This window comes from Cebus imitator, unplaced genomic scaffold (assembly GCF_001604975.1).
Source record: "Cebus imitator isolate Cc_AM_T3 unplaced genomic scaffold, Cebus_imitator-1.0 Scaffold102, whole genome shotgun sequence".
Lineage (NCBI taxonomy): Eukaryota > Metazoa > Chordata > Mammalia > Primates > Cebidae > Cebus > Cebus imitator.
Genome location: NW_016107417.1, coordinates 2,942,442 through 2,958,696, shown reverse-complemented (window position 1 = coordinate 2,958,696; position 16,255 = coordinate 2,942,442). Strand labels below are relative to the sequence as shown.

At 58.4% G+C, this 16,255-nt stretch overlaps 2 protein-coding genes across 9 annotated transcripts in view; one reads left to right on the top strand and one right to left on the bottom strand.

The window, feature by feature from the left end:
• The window catches only part of SCYL1 (SCY1 like pseudokinase 1), a 15,016-nt gene extending 10,374 nt beyond the window's left edge, over positions 1-4,642 (top strand). The window contains exons 10-18 of one of the 2 annotated variants that reach the window (XM_017537104.2): positions 823-978; positions 1,590-1,778; positions 1,891-1,966; positions 2,219-2,383; positions 2,617-2,759; positions 3,750-3,818; positions 3,903-4,118; positions 4,210-4,264; positions 4,382-4,642. In XM_017537104.2, coding sequence (XP_017392593.1) covers positions 823-978; positions 1,590-1,778; positions 1,891-1,966; positions 2,219-2,383; positions 2,617-2,759; positions 3,750-3,818; positions 3,903-4,118; positions 4,210-4,264; positions 4,382-4,506 — 1,194 coding nt within the window. In that variant the 3' untranslated portion in view covers positions 4,507-4,642. Of the gene's footprint in view, positions 1-822; positions 979-1,589; positions 1,779-1,890; positions 1,967-2,218; positions 2,384-2,616; positions 2,760-3,746; positions 3,819-3,902; positions 4,119-4,209; positions 4,265-4,381 lie in introns of both variants that reach the window. The other variant, XM_017537103.2, reaches the window with a different exon arrangement.
• The window catches only part of LTBP3 (latent transforming growth factor beta binding protein 3), a 19,821-nt gene continuing 8,066 nt past the window's right edge, over positions 4,501-16,255 (bottom strand). For 4 of the 7 annotated variants that reach the window (XM_017537098.2, XM_017537099.2, XM_037741599.1 and 1 more), the window contains exons 12-28: positions 14,186-14,311; positions 13,955-14,086; positions 13,711-13,839; positions 12,734-12,856; positions 12,360-12,482; positions 9,222-9,344; positions 8,899-9,018; positions 7,489-7,617; positions 7,019-7,186; positions 6,764-6,847; positions 6,438-6,566; positions 6,185-6,322; positions 5,954-6,094; positions 5,645-5,806; positions 5,473-5,553; positions 5,253-5,384; positions 4,501-5,158 (exon numbers count right to left, since the gene is read on the bottom strand). In XM_017537098.2, coding sequence (XP_017392587.1) covers positions 5,007-5,158; positions 5,253-5,384; positions 5,473-5,553; positions 5,645-5,806; positions 5,954-6,094; positions 6,185-6,322; positions 6,438-6,566; positions 6,764-6,847; positions 7,019-7,186; positions 7,489-7,617; positions 8,899-9,018; positions 9,222-9,344; positions 12,360-12,482; positions 12,734-12,856; positions 13,711-13,839; positions 13,955-14,086; positions 14,186-14,311 — 2,192 coding nt within the window. In that variant the 3' untranslated portion in view covers positions 4,501-5,006. The remainder of the gene's footprint in view (positions 5,159-5,252; positions 5,385-5,472; positions 5,554-5,644; positions 5,807-5,953; positions 6,095-6,184; positions 6,323-6,437; positions 6,567-6,763; positions 6,848-7,018; positions 7,187-7,488; positions 7,618-8,898; positions 9,019-9,221; positions 9,345-12,359; positions 12,483-12,733; positions 12,857-13,710; positions 13,840-13,954; positions 14,087-14,185; positions 14,312-16,255) is intronic. The other 3 variants (XM_017537102.2, XM_037741601.1, XM_017537101.2) reach the window with 2 other exon arrangements.

Sequence of the window (16,255 nt, the reverse complement as noted above, 5' to 3'; positions counted from 1 at the left end):
AAAAAAAAAAAAAAAGATATGGAGATGAGGGTGACTCTGAGGCTTGTGGCCTGAGCAATTGGAAGGTTAAGAGTTGCTGTTTACTGAGAAGATGACATAAGCAGGTTGGGCCCCATCTTGGCTTTTTCTGTTAGGCTTCTGGATGGAAATGTTGAGTTGGTTGTTGGTTACACATGTGCAAAGTTTCAGGAAGTCTGGGCTAGGAGTACACGCCTGGGAGTTGTCAGCTCACAAGAAGGCATTTAAAGCCATGAGATGGCTGAGATCACCTAGGGCAAGAGTGTTAGATATAAAAGAGCCCTCAAGATTGGCCCCGAGTGTGTGAACATTAGAATCTCAGCAAAAGGAACAGCCAGCTAGGTCAGAGGAGAACCAGGAGGGGCTGGTGTCCTGGAAGACCAGAGACCAAAGTTTCAAGGAGGAAAAACTTGGGGTGTCAGAACTGCTGAGGGTCAAGTTTGGTGCAATGGAGAACTGGCCGTTGAAGTCAGCACCGTGGAGGGCATCAGTGACCCCATCCTGAGCCAGTCAGGCAGAGTGTGGAGCCGTTTTTGTGAGCCTAGGTGGAGTGCCGTCAGGAGAGCAGAGGAAATGGGAGACAGGAGTACAGATGGACTTGGGAGACTTTTCTGTAAAGGGGGACAGAAATGGGGTCCCTTTCCTCAACATGCTGGACAGGGCCAGGGCCAGGCCCAGGCTGGGAGGTGGCTTTGCAGGCTTTGACAGGTGTGCTCTGTGCTGAGGGCCGCCAGGAGGCTGTTTGTGCACAAGGCCCTCTGCCTGCCACAGCCCACAGTTTCCACTCTCCTTTCTGCCCCGCAGTCCATGCTGCTCCTGGCCCCGAAGCTAAGCGAAACCAACCTCAATGTGGAGCTGATGAAGCACTTTGCACGGCTGCAGGCCAAGGATGAACAGGGCCCCATCCGCTGCAACACCACGGTCTGCCTGGGCAAAATTGGCTCCTACCTCAGTGCCAGCGTGAGTGTCCTGTATGACTGCTGAAGCCTGGTCCCTGTCACAGGACCACGGCTTCTCCCAAGGCCAGGACTCGTGCGTGTGTGGGCCCTCATCCTCCCAGATACCTAGGCCCTGGGCGCTGTTGGCCCCATATCTGGGTTCCCGAGGTGGAGAGAGTTGGGCCAGGTCACACAGCCAGGAGGGGGTGGATCTGGGATCCAAATCCAGGCCCACATGGCCCCACCGCCTGTGTGGGTCCCCTCAGCCAGGGTTTGTAAGCTCAGGTGCTTGCCATGCCCAGACAGGTAACAGAAATGGTCAGCTGGGCAGGGAGGAAGGGAGTCTGTGTCCCAGCCCTGGGGGCAGCTGCTGTTGTGGTCTCATGCTCTGAGGCAGCAGTGGGAGGTGGCAGCAGTGGCAGGTGGCAGCAATGGGAGGAGCTCAGTGATTTGGGAGGAGAAGCCCAGGTCCAGAGTTTTCGGTACGCTCTCCCCATTTAAGTGATTCATTCACATTTTTCCGGCTCTGGGGGCCTATGGGTGGCCCTGTTCTGGGAAGTAAGGGCTGGTGGTTCTGGGCCCCAACATTGATCCCACACTCAGGAGCCCTCTTTCCTTCCTGCCCCATCGCAGACCAGACACAGGGTCCTTACCTCTGCCTTCAGCCGAGCCACTAAGGACCCGTTTGCACCATCCCGGGTTGCTGGTGTCCTGGGCTTTGCTGCCACCCACAACCTCTACTCAATGAATGACTGTGCCCACAAGATCCTGCCTGTGCTCTGCGGCCTCACTGTAGATCCTGAGAAATCCGTTCGGGACCAGGTGAGGCACAGCTGGCCCTGGGGTGGGGCTGTGGGGGATGTCAGGCCCTAGCTGGCCTGGCAGGCTCTTGGGAACCCCAGAGGCCCCAGCTCTGCCCCTTGTTACCCCACAGGCCTTCAAGGCCATTCGGAGCTTCCTATCCAAACTGGAGTCTGTGTCAGAGGACCCAACCCAGCTGGAGGAAGTGGGTGAGTGGCTTACACTCATGTTTCCTCTTTCTGTGCCATGTCTTTGACTGTGACCTGTTTGTGTCCCACCCCCACTGGAGTTTCTGAAAGGCCCTAGGAAGCAGACTGGTCATGGCCCCCGCTTCACAGATGGGAGAACTCAGGCCTGGAGAAGGGAGGGGCAGCTACAGGGCACTGTCAGTTCCTGCCATCCTGTCATCCCATGGGTGCCTGAGGTGCCCATACCCACCTTTCTCTCATGCCACTGCCCAGAGAAGGATGTCCATGCAGCCTCCAGCCCTGGCATGGGAGGAGCCGCAGCCAGCTGGGCAGGCTGGGCCGTGACTGGGGTCTCCTCACTCACCTCCAAGCTGATCCGTGCGCACCCCACCACTGCCTCTACAGAGACCAACGTTCCCCAAAGGCCTGCGCCTGAAGGTGAGCATTCTGGCCTGGCTGCATCAGCAGCTTAGAGGGCTGAGAGCTCAGGCACCCGGGAACTGTTATTATCTGACCCCCGGAGATGGTGAGGGGGACATAGGGACTGGGGTAGGCTCTAGGCACCTTGTGGGCTTCCTTGGTGCTCCTTCCCTCCAGTAGCCCCCTTCCCCCAGCAGCCTCTGCCCTGTCCTAAGACCCCCCTGAAAGCTCAGTGAGCCACTGCTCTGCAGGAGTTCCCGCCCCAGCCCTTACCCCTGTTCCTGCCACCCCTACAACCTCAAGCCACTGGGAGACGCAGGAGGAGGACAAGGACACAGCAGAGGACAGCAGTGCTGCTGACAGATGGGATGATGAAGACTGGGGCAGCCTGGAGGTGTGTGGGGCTGAGGGAGCCTCCCCAGGGGACCCCAACTCAAATCCACAGCCTGCCGTCCAGGGAGCTTCCATGGGGCCTGGTTGGAGTGGGCCTGGCCTCATCTGGACAGCATCCCTGGCATGTAGGCCTCATGGAGGGGCTGCTATAGGCCAGAGCCAGCAGCAGGGCTCCACTCAACCCCAGCAGCCCCAGGGAACAGGCCAGGCACATGGCACTTGGGACATTCCCTGGACTTCCTCACCCTTCCCCACACCATGTCCCTCCTCCCTCTCCTCCAGTGCCCACCCAGCCCTGGCGGTCAGCAAGGAGAGGCCACTCCTGGGTCTAGAACCAGACCAGTTCTGCTTGGGGGATGGGCTTAGGATGGGCTGAGGGAGGAGTGGGGCTGCCCTCGGGGGAATGGGGCAGAGCTGGGGGCCCAGTTTCCCCATCTGGCTGACAGCAGCAGATTCCAGCCCTCAAGGCTGTTGGAAGGAGCATCTAGATCTCATTCCTTAGCCTCAAAGAGGGGTAAGGGAGGCTGGGCACGGTGGCTCATGCCTGTAATCCCAGCACTTTGGGAGGCCAAGGCGAATGGATCACAAGGTCAGGAGTTTGAGATCAGCCTGGCCAATATGATGAAACCCCATCTCTACTAAAAATATAAAAATTTGCCAGGCATGGTGGTGCACGCCTGTAGTCCCAGCTTCTCGGGAGGCTGAGACAGGAGAATCGCTTGAACCCAGGAGGCAGAGGTTGCAGTGAGCCAAGATCACACCACTGCACTCCAGCCTGGGTAACAGAGCTAGACTCTGTCTCAAAAAAGAGGGGTAAGGGCAGGCCGGGGTCAGCTCATCCACTTAATAGATGGGAAACAGAGCCTGAGGAGCAAATGAGGAGGAAGGTAAAAGACAGTGGTGGGGCCCGTGGCTGGGACGGTGCTGGGGCTGGCTCACTTGCCCTTTAGCATGGGGTGGGATTCAGTGGTCCCTTCCCACGCTGCAGCAGGAGGCCGAGTCTGTGCTGGCCCAGCAGGACGACTGGAACACTGGGGGCCAAGTGAGCCGTGCTAGTCAGGTGAGCTGGGGCAGGCGGGTGTGTGGGGGATGGGGGCCTTTCCTCACCGAGCCCAGGGCTACTTCCCCCCCAACTCTTCCACAGGTCAGCAACTCCCACCACAAATCCTCCAAATCCCCAGAGTCCGACTGGAGCAGCTGGGAAGCCGAGGGCTCCTGGGAACACGGCTGGCAGGAGCCAAGCTCCCAGGAGCCACCTCCCGAGGGTACAAGGCTGGCCAGCGAGTATAACTGGGGTGGCTCAGAGTCCAGTGACAAGGGTGACCCCTTCGCTACCCTGTCTGCACGTGCCAGCACCCAGGTAGGTACCTAGCACGGGTCTGGCGGGAGGGTAGAGATGGTGGACCTCAGCCATAAGTTGGCCCCACTGCAGCTCACACGTCTCTTTACAGCCCAGGCCGGACTCGTGGGGTGAAGACAACTGGGAAGGCCTCGAGATTGACAGCCGTAAGTGCTTCCCTTGGGTGGGCTGAAGACTAGGGCTCCCTGCCTAGCCTGCCCCTACAGGCCCCGGGAAGGCGCTGGCTGAAGAGCTGAGACCCGGCTTCCCCTTCCTGACCCCAGGACAGGCGAAGGCTGAGCTGGCCCGGAAGAAGCGCGAGGAGCGGCGGCGGGAGATGGAGGCCAAACGCGCCGAGAAGAAGGCAGCCAAGGGCCCCATGAAGCTGGGAGCCCGGAAGTTAGACTGAACTGTGGCAGTGGCCCTTCCCAGCTGCGGAGATCCCACTCCACGGATGTATTTATTGTACAAACCATGTGAGCCCGGCCGGCCCGGCCAGGCCCTCACCTGTACATAATCAGAGCCACATTAAATTCTATTTCACACCCCCTGTGCCCGGCTCAGTCTAGCCCCTGGGAGGCAGCTGGGGTCTGGCACCGCCCTGCGCGGTCCGCGCCCACGTCAGACGTGAACATCAATTTGCTTCGAAAGCTAAGAGTAAAGAGGCACGATCTGATTTATCGGTTTCTAGGAGACGCCCTCTGGGAGGAAGGCGGGCAGGGCCCGCCCGAGACCTTACAACCGCCTGCCAACCGGGCAGGCCAGTAGGGGTGCCTCGGGTCCCAAGGCGCAGGGAGGGGTCTGCGGGCCCCGAAAGTTCCTGGATCCAAGCCCCGAGTCGGGGCAGGAGTGAGAGGCCGAGCTTGCAGAGACTCGCCAGTGATCACAGAGGTCTGGTTAAGGGCGGCGTCAGCGGCGGCGCTGGGGAACACAGGCCCCGTGTGGGCGGCTGCGCGCGAAGCCGGCTTTGCAAACGCAGCGGAAGGAGCCGCTGGTGTTCACGCAGCGCTCGCTCTTGCACAGCAGCCCGCGCTGGTTCAGCTCTCGGCATTCGTCGATGTCTGCAGGTGGGGACGACAGGTGCAGCTCCGCTGAGCCTCCAGGCAGCCCCTTGCCACCGGCCCCACCCCTGCCCCACCCACGATCCCCGCTCACCCACGCAGCGGGCACGGGAGGCGTCGAGCTGGAAGCCGCCAGGACACTCGCATACTGCACCACCTGGCCGCGGCATGCAGCGGCCGCTCACGCAGCGACACTCGTCCGAATCCTCCTCTGAACTGTCCTCATCTGCGTGGCCCGGGACAATACGGACTTCAACACTGACCCCCGGCCAAAGGCTGCCAACCCCGCCACCACCCCCGACGGCAGCACCTACCTCTCGGGGGCTTCCCCAGCAGCAGGGGGCTCGTGTCCCAGAAGGAATTGCTCTCGCTCTGCGATGTTGGGCACTGGGACCCTGGGAGGGGCGGGACTGGTCAGCAACCCCCAGGTCCCCAGGCCCTGGCCCCCATCCTCTCTCCCAGCCAATTCCTCCCCAACCGCCTTACCGGTGCCACGAGGCGGGCACGGGCGGCACTGAGCGCCCCAGCCGCGGCCCTGGCGGCAGCAGCAGTCATCGAAGGTGAGGGCAGGCCCGGCCAGGGGGCCCGCGCACATGCCGTCCTCTCCGCGCTGGCTCCAGCACACATCGCGCCGCTCTGGGGCGCGCTCTGTGGACAGCACCTGGCATCAGGGAGCAGCCCGAGGCAGGGACCGCCCCCCTCCACTCCACCCCACCCGCGAGGGGGGCCACAGCCCTGGGGCTCCACACGAAGGACAGGGCCCCAGGGTTGACACAAGCCGACCCTCGCCCTCACCGGCCGGGCTCTCGGGGAGCTGGCAGTCACGGCCGGAAGGCCCAGGCACCCAGGGCAGGCGACACTCGCAGCGGTAGGATCCCGGCAGGTTGACGCAGCGACCAGGGCGGCAGGCTGCCGGGTCCTGGCACTCGTCAACGTCTACGAACAGCGAGGGGGTGGGTGGGGGCCGTCACAGTTCGGTCCGGGCCCCGCCCCTCCAACTTCCCCGCTCCTGGGCCCGGGCCTCACCCATCTCCTCCGGGCTCAGGCACTGGCGCTGCGCGGGGCTGTACTCAGCTGGGGGTGTGCAGGCGCAGCGGTAACCGCCGCGCGTGTTCTCGCACACTCCGTTCCGGCAGTTGGACTCGTCCAGGCACTCGTCCACGTCTGAGGGGAGGAAAAGCAGGTGGCAGCAGGTGGCAGGGGCAGGCCCCGGGTGGGCGCGGTGGCGCATGTCTCCCTGCCACTTGCCCACGGCCGTCCATCAGGGAGCTGAGCTCACCCACGCATTCCAGCAGGTTCCCGTCGTAGTAGAAGCCCTGCTTGCAGTAGCACTCGTAGCCAGGCTGCGTGTTCACGCACTTGCCCTCCTTGCAGATCTCGGCCCCGAACAACATGCACTCATCGATGTCTGCGGGGTGACAAACCATGGCTGCTCCATCTCCGACAGGTGAGGGGCGGGGCCTACCGGAGGGGCGGGGCCGGCGAGGAAGGTGCGGGCGGGGCTTACCCGGCAAGGGCAGCTGACCTGCCGGCCAGGCAAGGGATCCGGACGAGCCCAAGCCCGGGTGAGTGGGCGCGGGGCGTGGGGAGCTGCGGGGCGCTTACCGCGGTGGGCTGGGATGCCGTAGTTGACGATGTTGTTGTCCTGGGTGTAGCCCTTTCCGTCTGGGCAGAGGCTGTGGAACTCGGCTGCGGTGGCAGGGTGGCCATGGGGAGGGAAGGGGCAGGGCTGAGTGTGCGTGTGGGGTTAGGGCCGCAGCCCGCCGCCTATTTCCTAACTGCCAGAGGGCGCTATTTCCCATATTTGGCTTCCAGGTGAACAAACTGAAGATCTGGGAAGGGACCTGCTCGGCTCCTGACCTGAGCTGTAGACTGGGCAGGGGTAGATTTCACAGTGGTCGCCCCAGCCGGCGCCCAGCGAGCAGCAGCACTCCTGCTGGGTGACGTTGGTGGCCAATACGCTGTCGCAGAACACCGTGTCATCGAAGTTCAGGTAGCACTCCTTCTTGTGGTGGGGCTGCTCCACCTCTGAGGGGCGGAGGGCAGCTCAGGGGCATGCACAGACCGCCTCGGCCCTGTCCACCCTGCCCACCCACCACAGCTCTCTCCTCCCACCTTCCCTGGCTCCCCTGAGCTGCCGCCTGAGAGCTGGCTCCATTGTCAATGGGGTGTTCTGGGCCCTTCATGGTCTGGTCCCACTAGACTCCCCCAGCCAAAAGGGATTTCTTCTGGTTCCCCAAATTCAGGAGGATGGGGCCAGGACACGTCTGAACCCCAGTTGCAGCTCAGGGGAGTTGTCCATTCCAACGGGGAGCTGGGAGGACACTCACCCTCACAACCGTGCTGGTCCTGGGTGGGAGTGAAGCCCTCATCGCAGACACACACATAGGAGCCCTGCAGGTTCTTGCAAGCCCCATGGGGAAGGCACAGGCCCGGGTCCTGGCTGCACTCATCTATGTCTGGGGGGCAAGAGTAGCTCAGATGGAAACCCAGCCCCTCTTTCCCTGGGGCTGTACCTCAAGGACCTCACACAAGTTCAGAACCTGAATTTCCACTTTGGTTTCAAAGTGTGTACAGCAGGAAGTCTGCTGTGTCAGTGTGCATGCATGTTGCATGTGCACATTTGCTGCTGTCCTTCATAACACCTTCAGTGGCTCCCACTACCTTTACAAGACCTAAAGGTATTGGAAGCTCAAAGGGAAAGGTCTCAAACGCCACTCACTCAGCTTGGCATTTGATGCCTTTTGAACTGGGCTTCCAATACCTTTAGGTCTTGTCACGCCTTACTCTAGACCACCCTCCATTCCCCAATTCTGTGTTCAGGTCACCCTCCCCTCCTCTGTAAACAACTAGCTCCTTCCAGATCTCTGTGTTTTGCAATTGCTGCTCTTTGGTCCTGGAATGACTTCCCATGCCTTGCCTTTCCCATGCCTAGGGAACTCCTACTTATGCCTCAAGTCCAGTTCAGCATTCACCTCCCCATTGCAATTAATCATTAGTCCAGACTTTTCTTGGCACCAAGGACCCTGAACTGTCAGAATCAGTTTACATGTCAGCCTCCCTTAGTTGGGAGCCCTGGGTCATTGCTGATTACCTAGTACAAAGCACAGATCCTGGAAAATAGTAGGTACTCAATAAACTTTTTTTGAGATGGCGTCTCGCTCTGTCACCCAGACTGGAGTGCAATGGTGCAATCTCAGCTCACTGCAACCTCCGCCTCCAGGGTTCAAGTGATTCTCCTTCCTCAACCTCCCAAGTAGTTGGGACTACAGGTGTGTGCCACCACGCCCGGCTAATTTTTGTTTTCTTAGTAGAGATAGGGTTTCACCATATTGGCCAGGCTGCTCTCGAACTCCTGACCTCATCATGATCTGCCCACCTTGGCCTCCCAAAGTGCTGGTATTACAAGAATGAGCCACCACACCCAGCCTGAGCCACCACACCTGGCCTAAACTTTTGTTGGATGAATGCATGTATAGGTGAGTTGATGGGTAAGACTAATACATTAATATCTGTAAAGAGCTTAACAGAGTGTCTGGCACATAATAAGCCCCGCAATCACACTAACTCTCATGTTTACTGTGATCATTGTTATTCTAGGTGAAAGAGTGGAAAGCTGAGTGGATGGACGGATGGATGGATGGGTAGATGAATGGATAGAAAGAGAAAGGCCATAGTGTGTCTAGGGAATTACTGCTCCCTGCCGCATCCCTCAGGAACCCTCAGCCAGTCCCCCATACCTTGGCACTTCCTGCCACCCACCAGCCGATGCCCCTGGGGGCAAAGACATTTGTAGGAGCCATTGGTATTGATGCAGTCACCCCCAATGCAGGCCGCAGGGAAGTCACACTCATCAATATCTGTAGGGGAGGGAAGGGGTGGAAAATCTCAAGGGCTGATCACCACCCCACTGAGCCTGAGGCTGCCAAAGCTTTCCCCAGAGCCCTGGGTCAGTCCCACACCCCCATGCCCCAAATGAGATCTGGATAGGGACTGGACCTGGGCAGTGGGGGTCCTGGGGTAGGGAGGGACAGGTCAGCACCCCAGCTCTAAGATGCCTTACCCTCGCAGCGGCTCCGGTCCCTGGACAGATGGTACCCAGAGAGGCACTGACACTGGAAAGATCCTGGCGTGTTTGTGCAGATGCCGTTGTCACACACGTCCCCAGCCTCACACTCGTCCACATCTGCAGGGCGCAGACAGTGTCAGAGGGCCAGGCTGGGTGGTCTTGCATTTCCACTACTCTTTTCTCACTTCTACCCATGGCCTGGAGCACCAGAGCTCCAGCACTCAGAAGCACGGGCCTCACCCTGCTTCTGGGTGGCACATCCTGGGCCAGGTCTGTTGCTAAAGAGCCGCCCCCACCATCTCTCCCTCCTCCAGCTGCTTTCAGGGCTGCTCCCACCCTTACCTGCCACAGCTCCCTTCTTCCTGAGTGGATAAACTCCCTATCCTTGTCCTTCCCACTTTCTTCTGCTCATGCAGGAAAATAACTTGACTCTCCCCGGAACACACTTTCCTGAGGCCTCTCTGGTGGAGCTGGGTGTCCACACCCCAGATCCCACCAAGCCATGACTCTGCCTCTGAGGTGCCACCGGCCTCCTGCAGCCTCTGCCCTCCTGTGGCTGTCAGCACCCACCTTCCTTGTTCCTCCCGCTCTGTTTTCCTCTCCATTCTGGGAGTTTCTAACATCCCCTCGGACAATCAGGCCAGCCTCTGACCTCACATTCCTGGATCCCTCGGCTTCTGTGACCTTCCCCCCACTCTCAGAATTCCAAGGGGTTTTATCACTCAGATCTGCCCCACCTCAGGGCCCTCAGAGGCTGCCTTCTTTCCACTATTCTCAAGTCCTCACCTCCACCGTCTCTCTCAGGGCCCGGTGACCTCCCTCTCAGTCCTCCAAGCTTGCCTGATACCCCTAGACTCTGACAGTTCCCAGTGAGACCCCAGGGCTCATCATCCATAGGACTCCAGTCCTTGATCCATAAACACCTCTCCTTCCTCCTCACTGGTCTGGCAAAGCCCAGCCTCTAGTCAGAGCTGTGGCCTGTGGATCCTGGGTGCAGAGTGGGCCTGGAGCAGACACCAACCTGAGCATGCTGGGCCACAGCCACACGCTTCAGCCTCAGTCCAGCAGAGCCCCATGTGGCTGGCACCTCCCTCTCTGACTCCTCTCAAGCCTTGACTTCCACAAAGCTCCTAGGCAGCCCCATGTCCTGGGACACTTCCGAACTGCCACTGTTCTCCAGAGTCCCCTACTCAACCCATGCCCTTCCCCGTATATTGAGAGGATTAAGGGTAATCGCGCTTAACCCACTGAACATCATTATCTACATCCATTCCTCTCCTGCTCCTGTTACATCAAAAGATGTCCCTTCCCCTGTCCACAGCCAGCTGCCCACTGGCTCTTCTCCCTCCTCTCCTGACCCCCGAGCCCGTGTCTCCTGGCCTACTCCCCTGGCATGACCTCCTCAGCCTATACCAAAGCCCCACTTAGAAAGGGCAAAAGTCCCCAGATCTTCCTCTTCCTTGCTTGCTGCCCACATATCCTGGCCTCAGTCCCCATCATGTCACAGAAGCCACTCTGCCAAGGCCACCAGGGACCTTCTTGCCAAGGAAGGCATCACTAGAATTTCCACGTAGGATTAGGGGGCAGACCCCTAAGTCTTGTCCGACAGCTTGCTGTCTCACCAGTTCTTATTTTACAAGAACGCCTCTACTGCACTTGGCTCATCCTCCTCCTTCCCTGGAAATATATCCTCCCAAGCTTCTCAGATGGTACCCCTCAGGCGCCTCCACCATCCCTCCTCCACCATCTCCTCCAACACCCTCCCCAGCCTGCCCTTGAACTGTCAGTGTCCCCAAGGCTCTGCCAAATGCTCCGCTTACCCAACCCACCTTGGGTTGGCTAAGCAGGCCCACCCAAGAAGCCACGGCTCCCCAAGTCCATGGTCAGTCATTCCAGGTGGGTATGCTGGCATCTCCTGCTGAGAGGCTCACAGAGACGACCCACTCAATTTGTCCAGTGTGGAGCTCAGCATTTTCCCTCTCAAATATGCCCACTCCTGAGGACCCATTCCCAGTAAGCAGCACCACCCACTCACTCACCCACCCAAACTGGAAACAGGGAAGGTTCGTTACCCCCATCCCCTTCACATGACATTCAGTTAAAAAACCCAGGGGGTCTCATATTTCTCCAGTATCATCGTCTCATGACCATCCTGAGGCCACCACTCATCCTGCCCACCATTGTCTCCGCCCTAAGTCTCTCCAACAGACCTCCAGCCACCCTCCATGCTCAGCAGCAGGGGATGTTCTAAGACAAATGGCAAATCATGTCACTCTTACCCTTAAAATGCTTCAGGTGCCCTCTAACACCTTCTGTGCAAAGCACAACTTCCCAGGCAGCAATTAGGGGGCACTCCAAGGGGTGGCAACCTACCCCTCCCCAGCTGGCCTCAGCCCCCATCCCCTGGTTATTCCTTACAGTTCCTCACCAGTTCTTACTTTACAAGAACGCCTCTACTGCACTTGGCTCATCCTCCTCCTTCCCTGGAAATATATCCTCCCGAGCTTCTCAGATGGTACCCCTCAGGCGCCCATCCCCTGGCCTCAGCCCCCATCCCCTGGTTATTCCTTACAGTTCCTGCTCACCCCGCCCTGTCTCACCTCTGATCCACCAGTGCCAGCCCCTGTGCCTGGCATGCTGTTCCTCTCCTCCTCCTTTGCTGATTGCTTAATTCCTAGTGATTCTTTAAGACAACCCAGGCCTCCTTCCTCCCATTCCGCTGTGTCCCCAGGAAGCAGCCAGCTCCATCCAGGCCCAGCACCGCGCGCTAGTCTGTGTCTTTCCTTCTCTAATTTTCTCTGAGTCGCAGCCCTCAGGCCCGCCTCTTGGTATATAATAAATATGAGTGCAGGGGAACTACTATCGCCTCCCCCCATTCTTTGATATGTTTTTTTCCTTCAAATTTAAGTAACATGCTTTGCAAATGCAGCTTCAAGCTCTGCCCCCTAAGACTCTTCCTACGTGGAAATTCTAGTGGTGGCTTCTTTGGTATGGTTCGTTGAGAAAATGAGTGACCAGAGTCACCTGGGGATGAATGAGCCACCTTCCACCCACAATTTACAGACTGACACGCTCCCTGGTTTCAGCGTGTGGGGGGTGGCAGAGGCCCGGGGCGGGGTTGCTGGCGCTCACCCACGCAACTGTGGCCGTCGGGTGCGGGTGCGTAGCCCTGGGCACAGGTGCAACGGAAGGAGCCGGGCAGATTCTCGCACCAGCCAGGCGAGCAGGGGCTGCCCTCAGCGCACTCGTTCACGTCTGCGGCGGAAAGAGCTAGCCTCGGACTCCGCCCCACCAGAAGGCAGACCGGGCACCGCGAGGGTGTATGGGTCTCATTCTCCCAGGGACCCGGGGTTGAGGGGGCAGCCGCTACTCCCGGGAGGCCCCGCCCAAATACGCCAATCACCACTGCTGGCCCCGCCCTGCCTCAAGCGGAGCCAGACGGGGGGAACACCGGAGAGGGGCAGCACCCGGCGGCCCCGCCCACTCACCCCGAACCCCGCCCTCACCACGACAGGCCCCGCCCCCCTGGCTGCGGTAGCCAGGCTGACAGGCGATGCACTTGAAGCTCCCGGGCTTGTTCTCGCATTTGCCATCCGGGCAGGAGCTCGGGTCACGGCACTCGTCGATGTCTGCGCCAGAGGGAGAAGGAAGAGGACTCATCTGGGGACAACGTGGGTGGGCTGGCTTCCAGAGTCCACAGCAGCGCCTTCTTGCCACACAGATTAACGAGACTACCAGACCCCCAACCTCTGAGAGCCCTGGAGCCGAGCAGAGACAAGAATGCAGGACGGGCCGGGTGCGGTAGCTCACGCCTGTGATCCCAGCACTTTGGGAGACCAAGGTGGGCGGATCACCTGAGGTTAGGAGTTCAAGACCAGCCTGACCAACATGGTGAAACCCTGTCTCTACTAAAAATACAAAATTAGCCAGGCGTGGTGGTGCATGCCTGTAATCCCAGCTACTCGGGAGGCTGAGGCAAGAGAATCGCTTCAACCAGGGAAGCAGAGGTTGTGGTGAGACGGGATCACGCCACTGCAGCCTGGGCAACAAGAGTAAAACTCCATCTCAATAAAAAAGAAAAGAAAGAATGAAAATGCAAACTGGGCGCAATGTGTCATGCCTGTAATCCCAGCACTTTGGGAGGCCGAGGTGGGTGGAGCGCCTGAGGTCGGGAGTTCGAGACCAGCCTGACCAACATGAAGAAAACTCGGCTCTACTAAAAGTACAAAAATTAGCCGGGCGTGGTGGCGCATGCCTGTAATCCCAACTATTCGGGTGGGGAGAATTGCTTGAACCCGGGAGGCGGAGGTTGCAGTCAGTGAGCCAAGAGGGTGCCACTGAACTCCAGCTTGGGTGACAGAGCAAGACTCTGTCTCAAAAAAAAAAAAAAAAAAAAAAAAAAAAGATGCAGGCCCCCTAGCCCCCACTCCAGGTGGAGAGACAGCTAAGGAGTCCCCCTTTGGTCTGGATGGGGTCTCCTCACCTTCGCACACAGGAGGCCGGGAGGCTTTGAGCCGGTAGCCGGGGTAGCAGTTGCACTTGTAGTGACCCGGAAAATTGATGCAGAATCCGCCGTCGCCGCATAGGTGGGGCTTGGCACACTCGTTCAGGTCTGTGGGGGAGGAAGGGACCACGAAGGGAGTGTAGGAGGCGGGGAGGGGATTACACGGCCGTCCAGGGGGAGAGCCCTTCTGACACAGGGCCACCCCCACCCTGGCGGTGCTCACCCACACAGGAGCGCCCCCCGGCGCCCACGTGCAGGCGGTAGCCACGGTTGCAGTGGCAATTGTAGGAGCCGCCAGTGTTCATGCAGATGCCCCTCCCAGGGCCACAGGGCTCTGCCTCGCACTCGTTCACATCTGAGAAGAACAGGAAGGCCGAGAAAAGTCAAAAGAAGCATCACGATCTAGGGTTGCCTTCCCTCCACTACCCATCTGCACCCTCTGCCCTGCACTCACCCACGCAGTAGCGGTGCTGCGGATGTGACCGGTAGCCAGGATTGCAGTGGCAGGAGTAGTCTGGGGGGCCCGGGACGCACTCTCCATGGCCACAGATGTTCTGGTTCAGTCGGCACTCATCAGTCTCTGCAGGCATGGCCAGGTCAGGAGCAGAGCAGGGAGTGCTCCCCTTCTGTCATATCCCCAGGGTGTACCTCAACACCCCAGTCACACCATGACCTTGAGTTCCTGTAAACCTATCCTCCAACTCCAGGATGTCCTATTTCTCTATTCCAGATAACCCCAGTATCAGGATCCCAGAGAGCTCCAAACCAGGACTCTGGGTTCCTGACATCCCCGTCACCTCACACTCAGGCCCCTGATTCTTCCATTCCTGGCTCACTCCAAGCCCCTGACCCCAGTCACCTTAACCAAACCAAACCACTTCCCCTCAGGGCTCCTCAGTCGTCCCAGTACCCCCACCCAAGGGACTAAAACCCCTTTCTCTCTAGTCACCTTAATGTCTTAAACTCTATAGCCTGTCACACCAATGTCCTCTAGCCCAGTGACTCCAAAAACCCATGCCCCGGGGACCTGACGCCCTCATTCCAGAAGGGTTATTACCCCCTCCCAGGGCTAGCAAGAGGTGGTTTCCTGGGAATCCTAACTTGTGCCAAAGCTGTGCACAGGCAGTCAGATGCAGGAAACCCTCCACTCTCTTTGTCACCAAGCCCAGGACTCCCTGCCTACCTTTCCATCCTTTGGATCTCCACTGCTCACCAGCTCCATCTCCCACACCCCTTCCCCTCATGCCTGCCATGCAGCCTGGGCCATGACACTGAACTCTGCTCTGCCCCAAACCCATCTGGCAAGTGGGCTTTGCACGCTCTTCTCCCTGCCTGGAGTACCTCTCCTTAGGTTTCCTTAACAACAGCTCCTCCTTTGAGGGACCTTGTCCACATTACCAAAGCCTCCAAGAGCAGCCATCTCCCAACTGAGCCCTCACCCCAGGAGCTCAGGGAAGCTCAGGGTTTCAGTTGGGCTGACAGTTCCCTTGTGGCTTTGAAGCCCACACTGGCATGGGCTTGAATGTGGCTCAGCTGTGTGACCTGGGGCAGGTTACTATACCTCTCTGAGGCTCAGCTTTCTCATCTGGAAAATGAGGCTAACAATGCTCACTTAGCAGAGTATGAGAAGGTTAAATGGTATTTACAACGTAAAACTCTTCAGATGGTACCTGGCACAGAGGGACTGCTCAGTCTGAGCTCGCAATTATGACGCTCAAAATCCTGCAGGTACTGTCCATAGCCTCTGGCATCAAACTCAAGCCTCCTGACAAGGCTCCAGGCACTGGACTTCCCCTGGTTCAGAGACACTGGACTGTGTGTGGTTTCTCCCTCCTCCACCAGTGTTTCACACTTCCATGACTTTGCCCAACTTGACTTCCTTTGTGATCTGCTTTTCCTCAACCTGAGTGCCCCCCCCTTCCTCACTTCTCTGGCGTTTCTAACCATCTTTCAAACTCTGCTCAGAAAGTCTTCTCTCATTGCCGTCCTACTGATCACAACTCCCAGAATTCCTTCCTTCTACTCTATTTTTTGATAGTATTTACAAGACATAGGAGATTCTGTTTATTGATCGGCTTGTTGCCTGTCTGCGCTGCAAAGACAGGAAATTTTTGTCTGTTTTTGTTCATGCCGTATCCCCAGCACCTCGACAGTGCCTGGCACATAGTAGGTGCTCAAGAAATATTTGGGTTCCTTTATTTTCTTTGTTTTTGAGATGGAGTCTCACTGTTGCCCAGGCTGGAGTGCAGTGGCATGATCTCAGCTCACTGCAACCTCTGCCACCTGGGTTCAAGTGATTCTCTTCCCTCAGTTCCCCCCACCCCAGTAGCTGGGATTACAGGTACCTGCCACCGTGCCCGGCTAATTTTTGTAGTTTTTAGTAGAGATGGGGTTTCACCATCTTGGCCAGGCTGATCTTGAACTCCTGATCTCATGATCTACCCGCCTCAGCCTCCCGAAGTACTAGGATTACAGGCGTGAGCCACTGCGGCCAACCTGTTTTGTTTTCTTGTTTTTTTTTTTT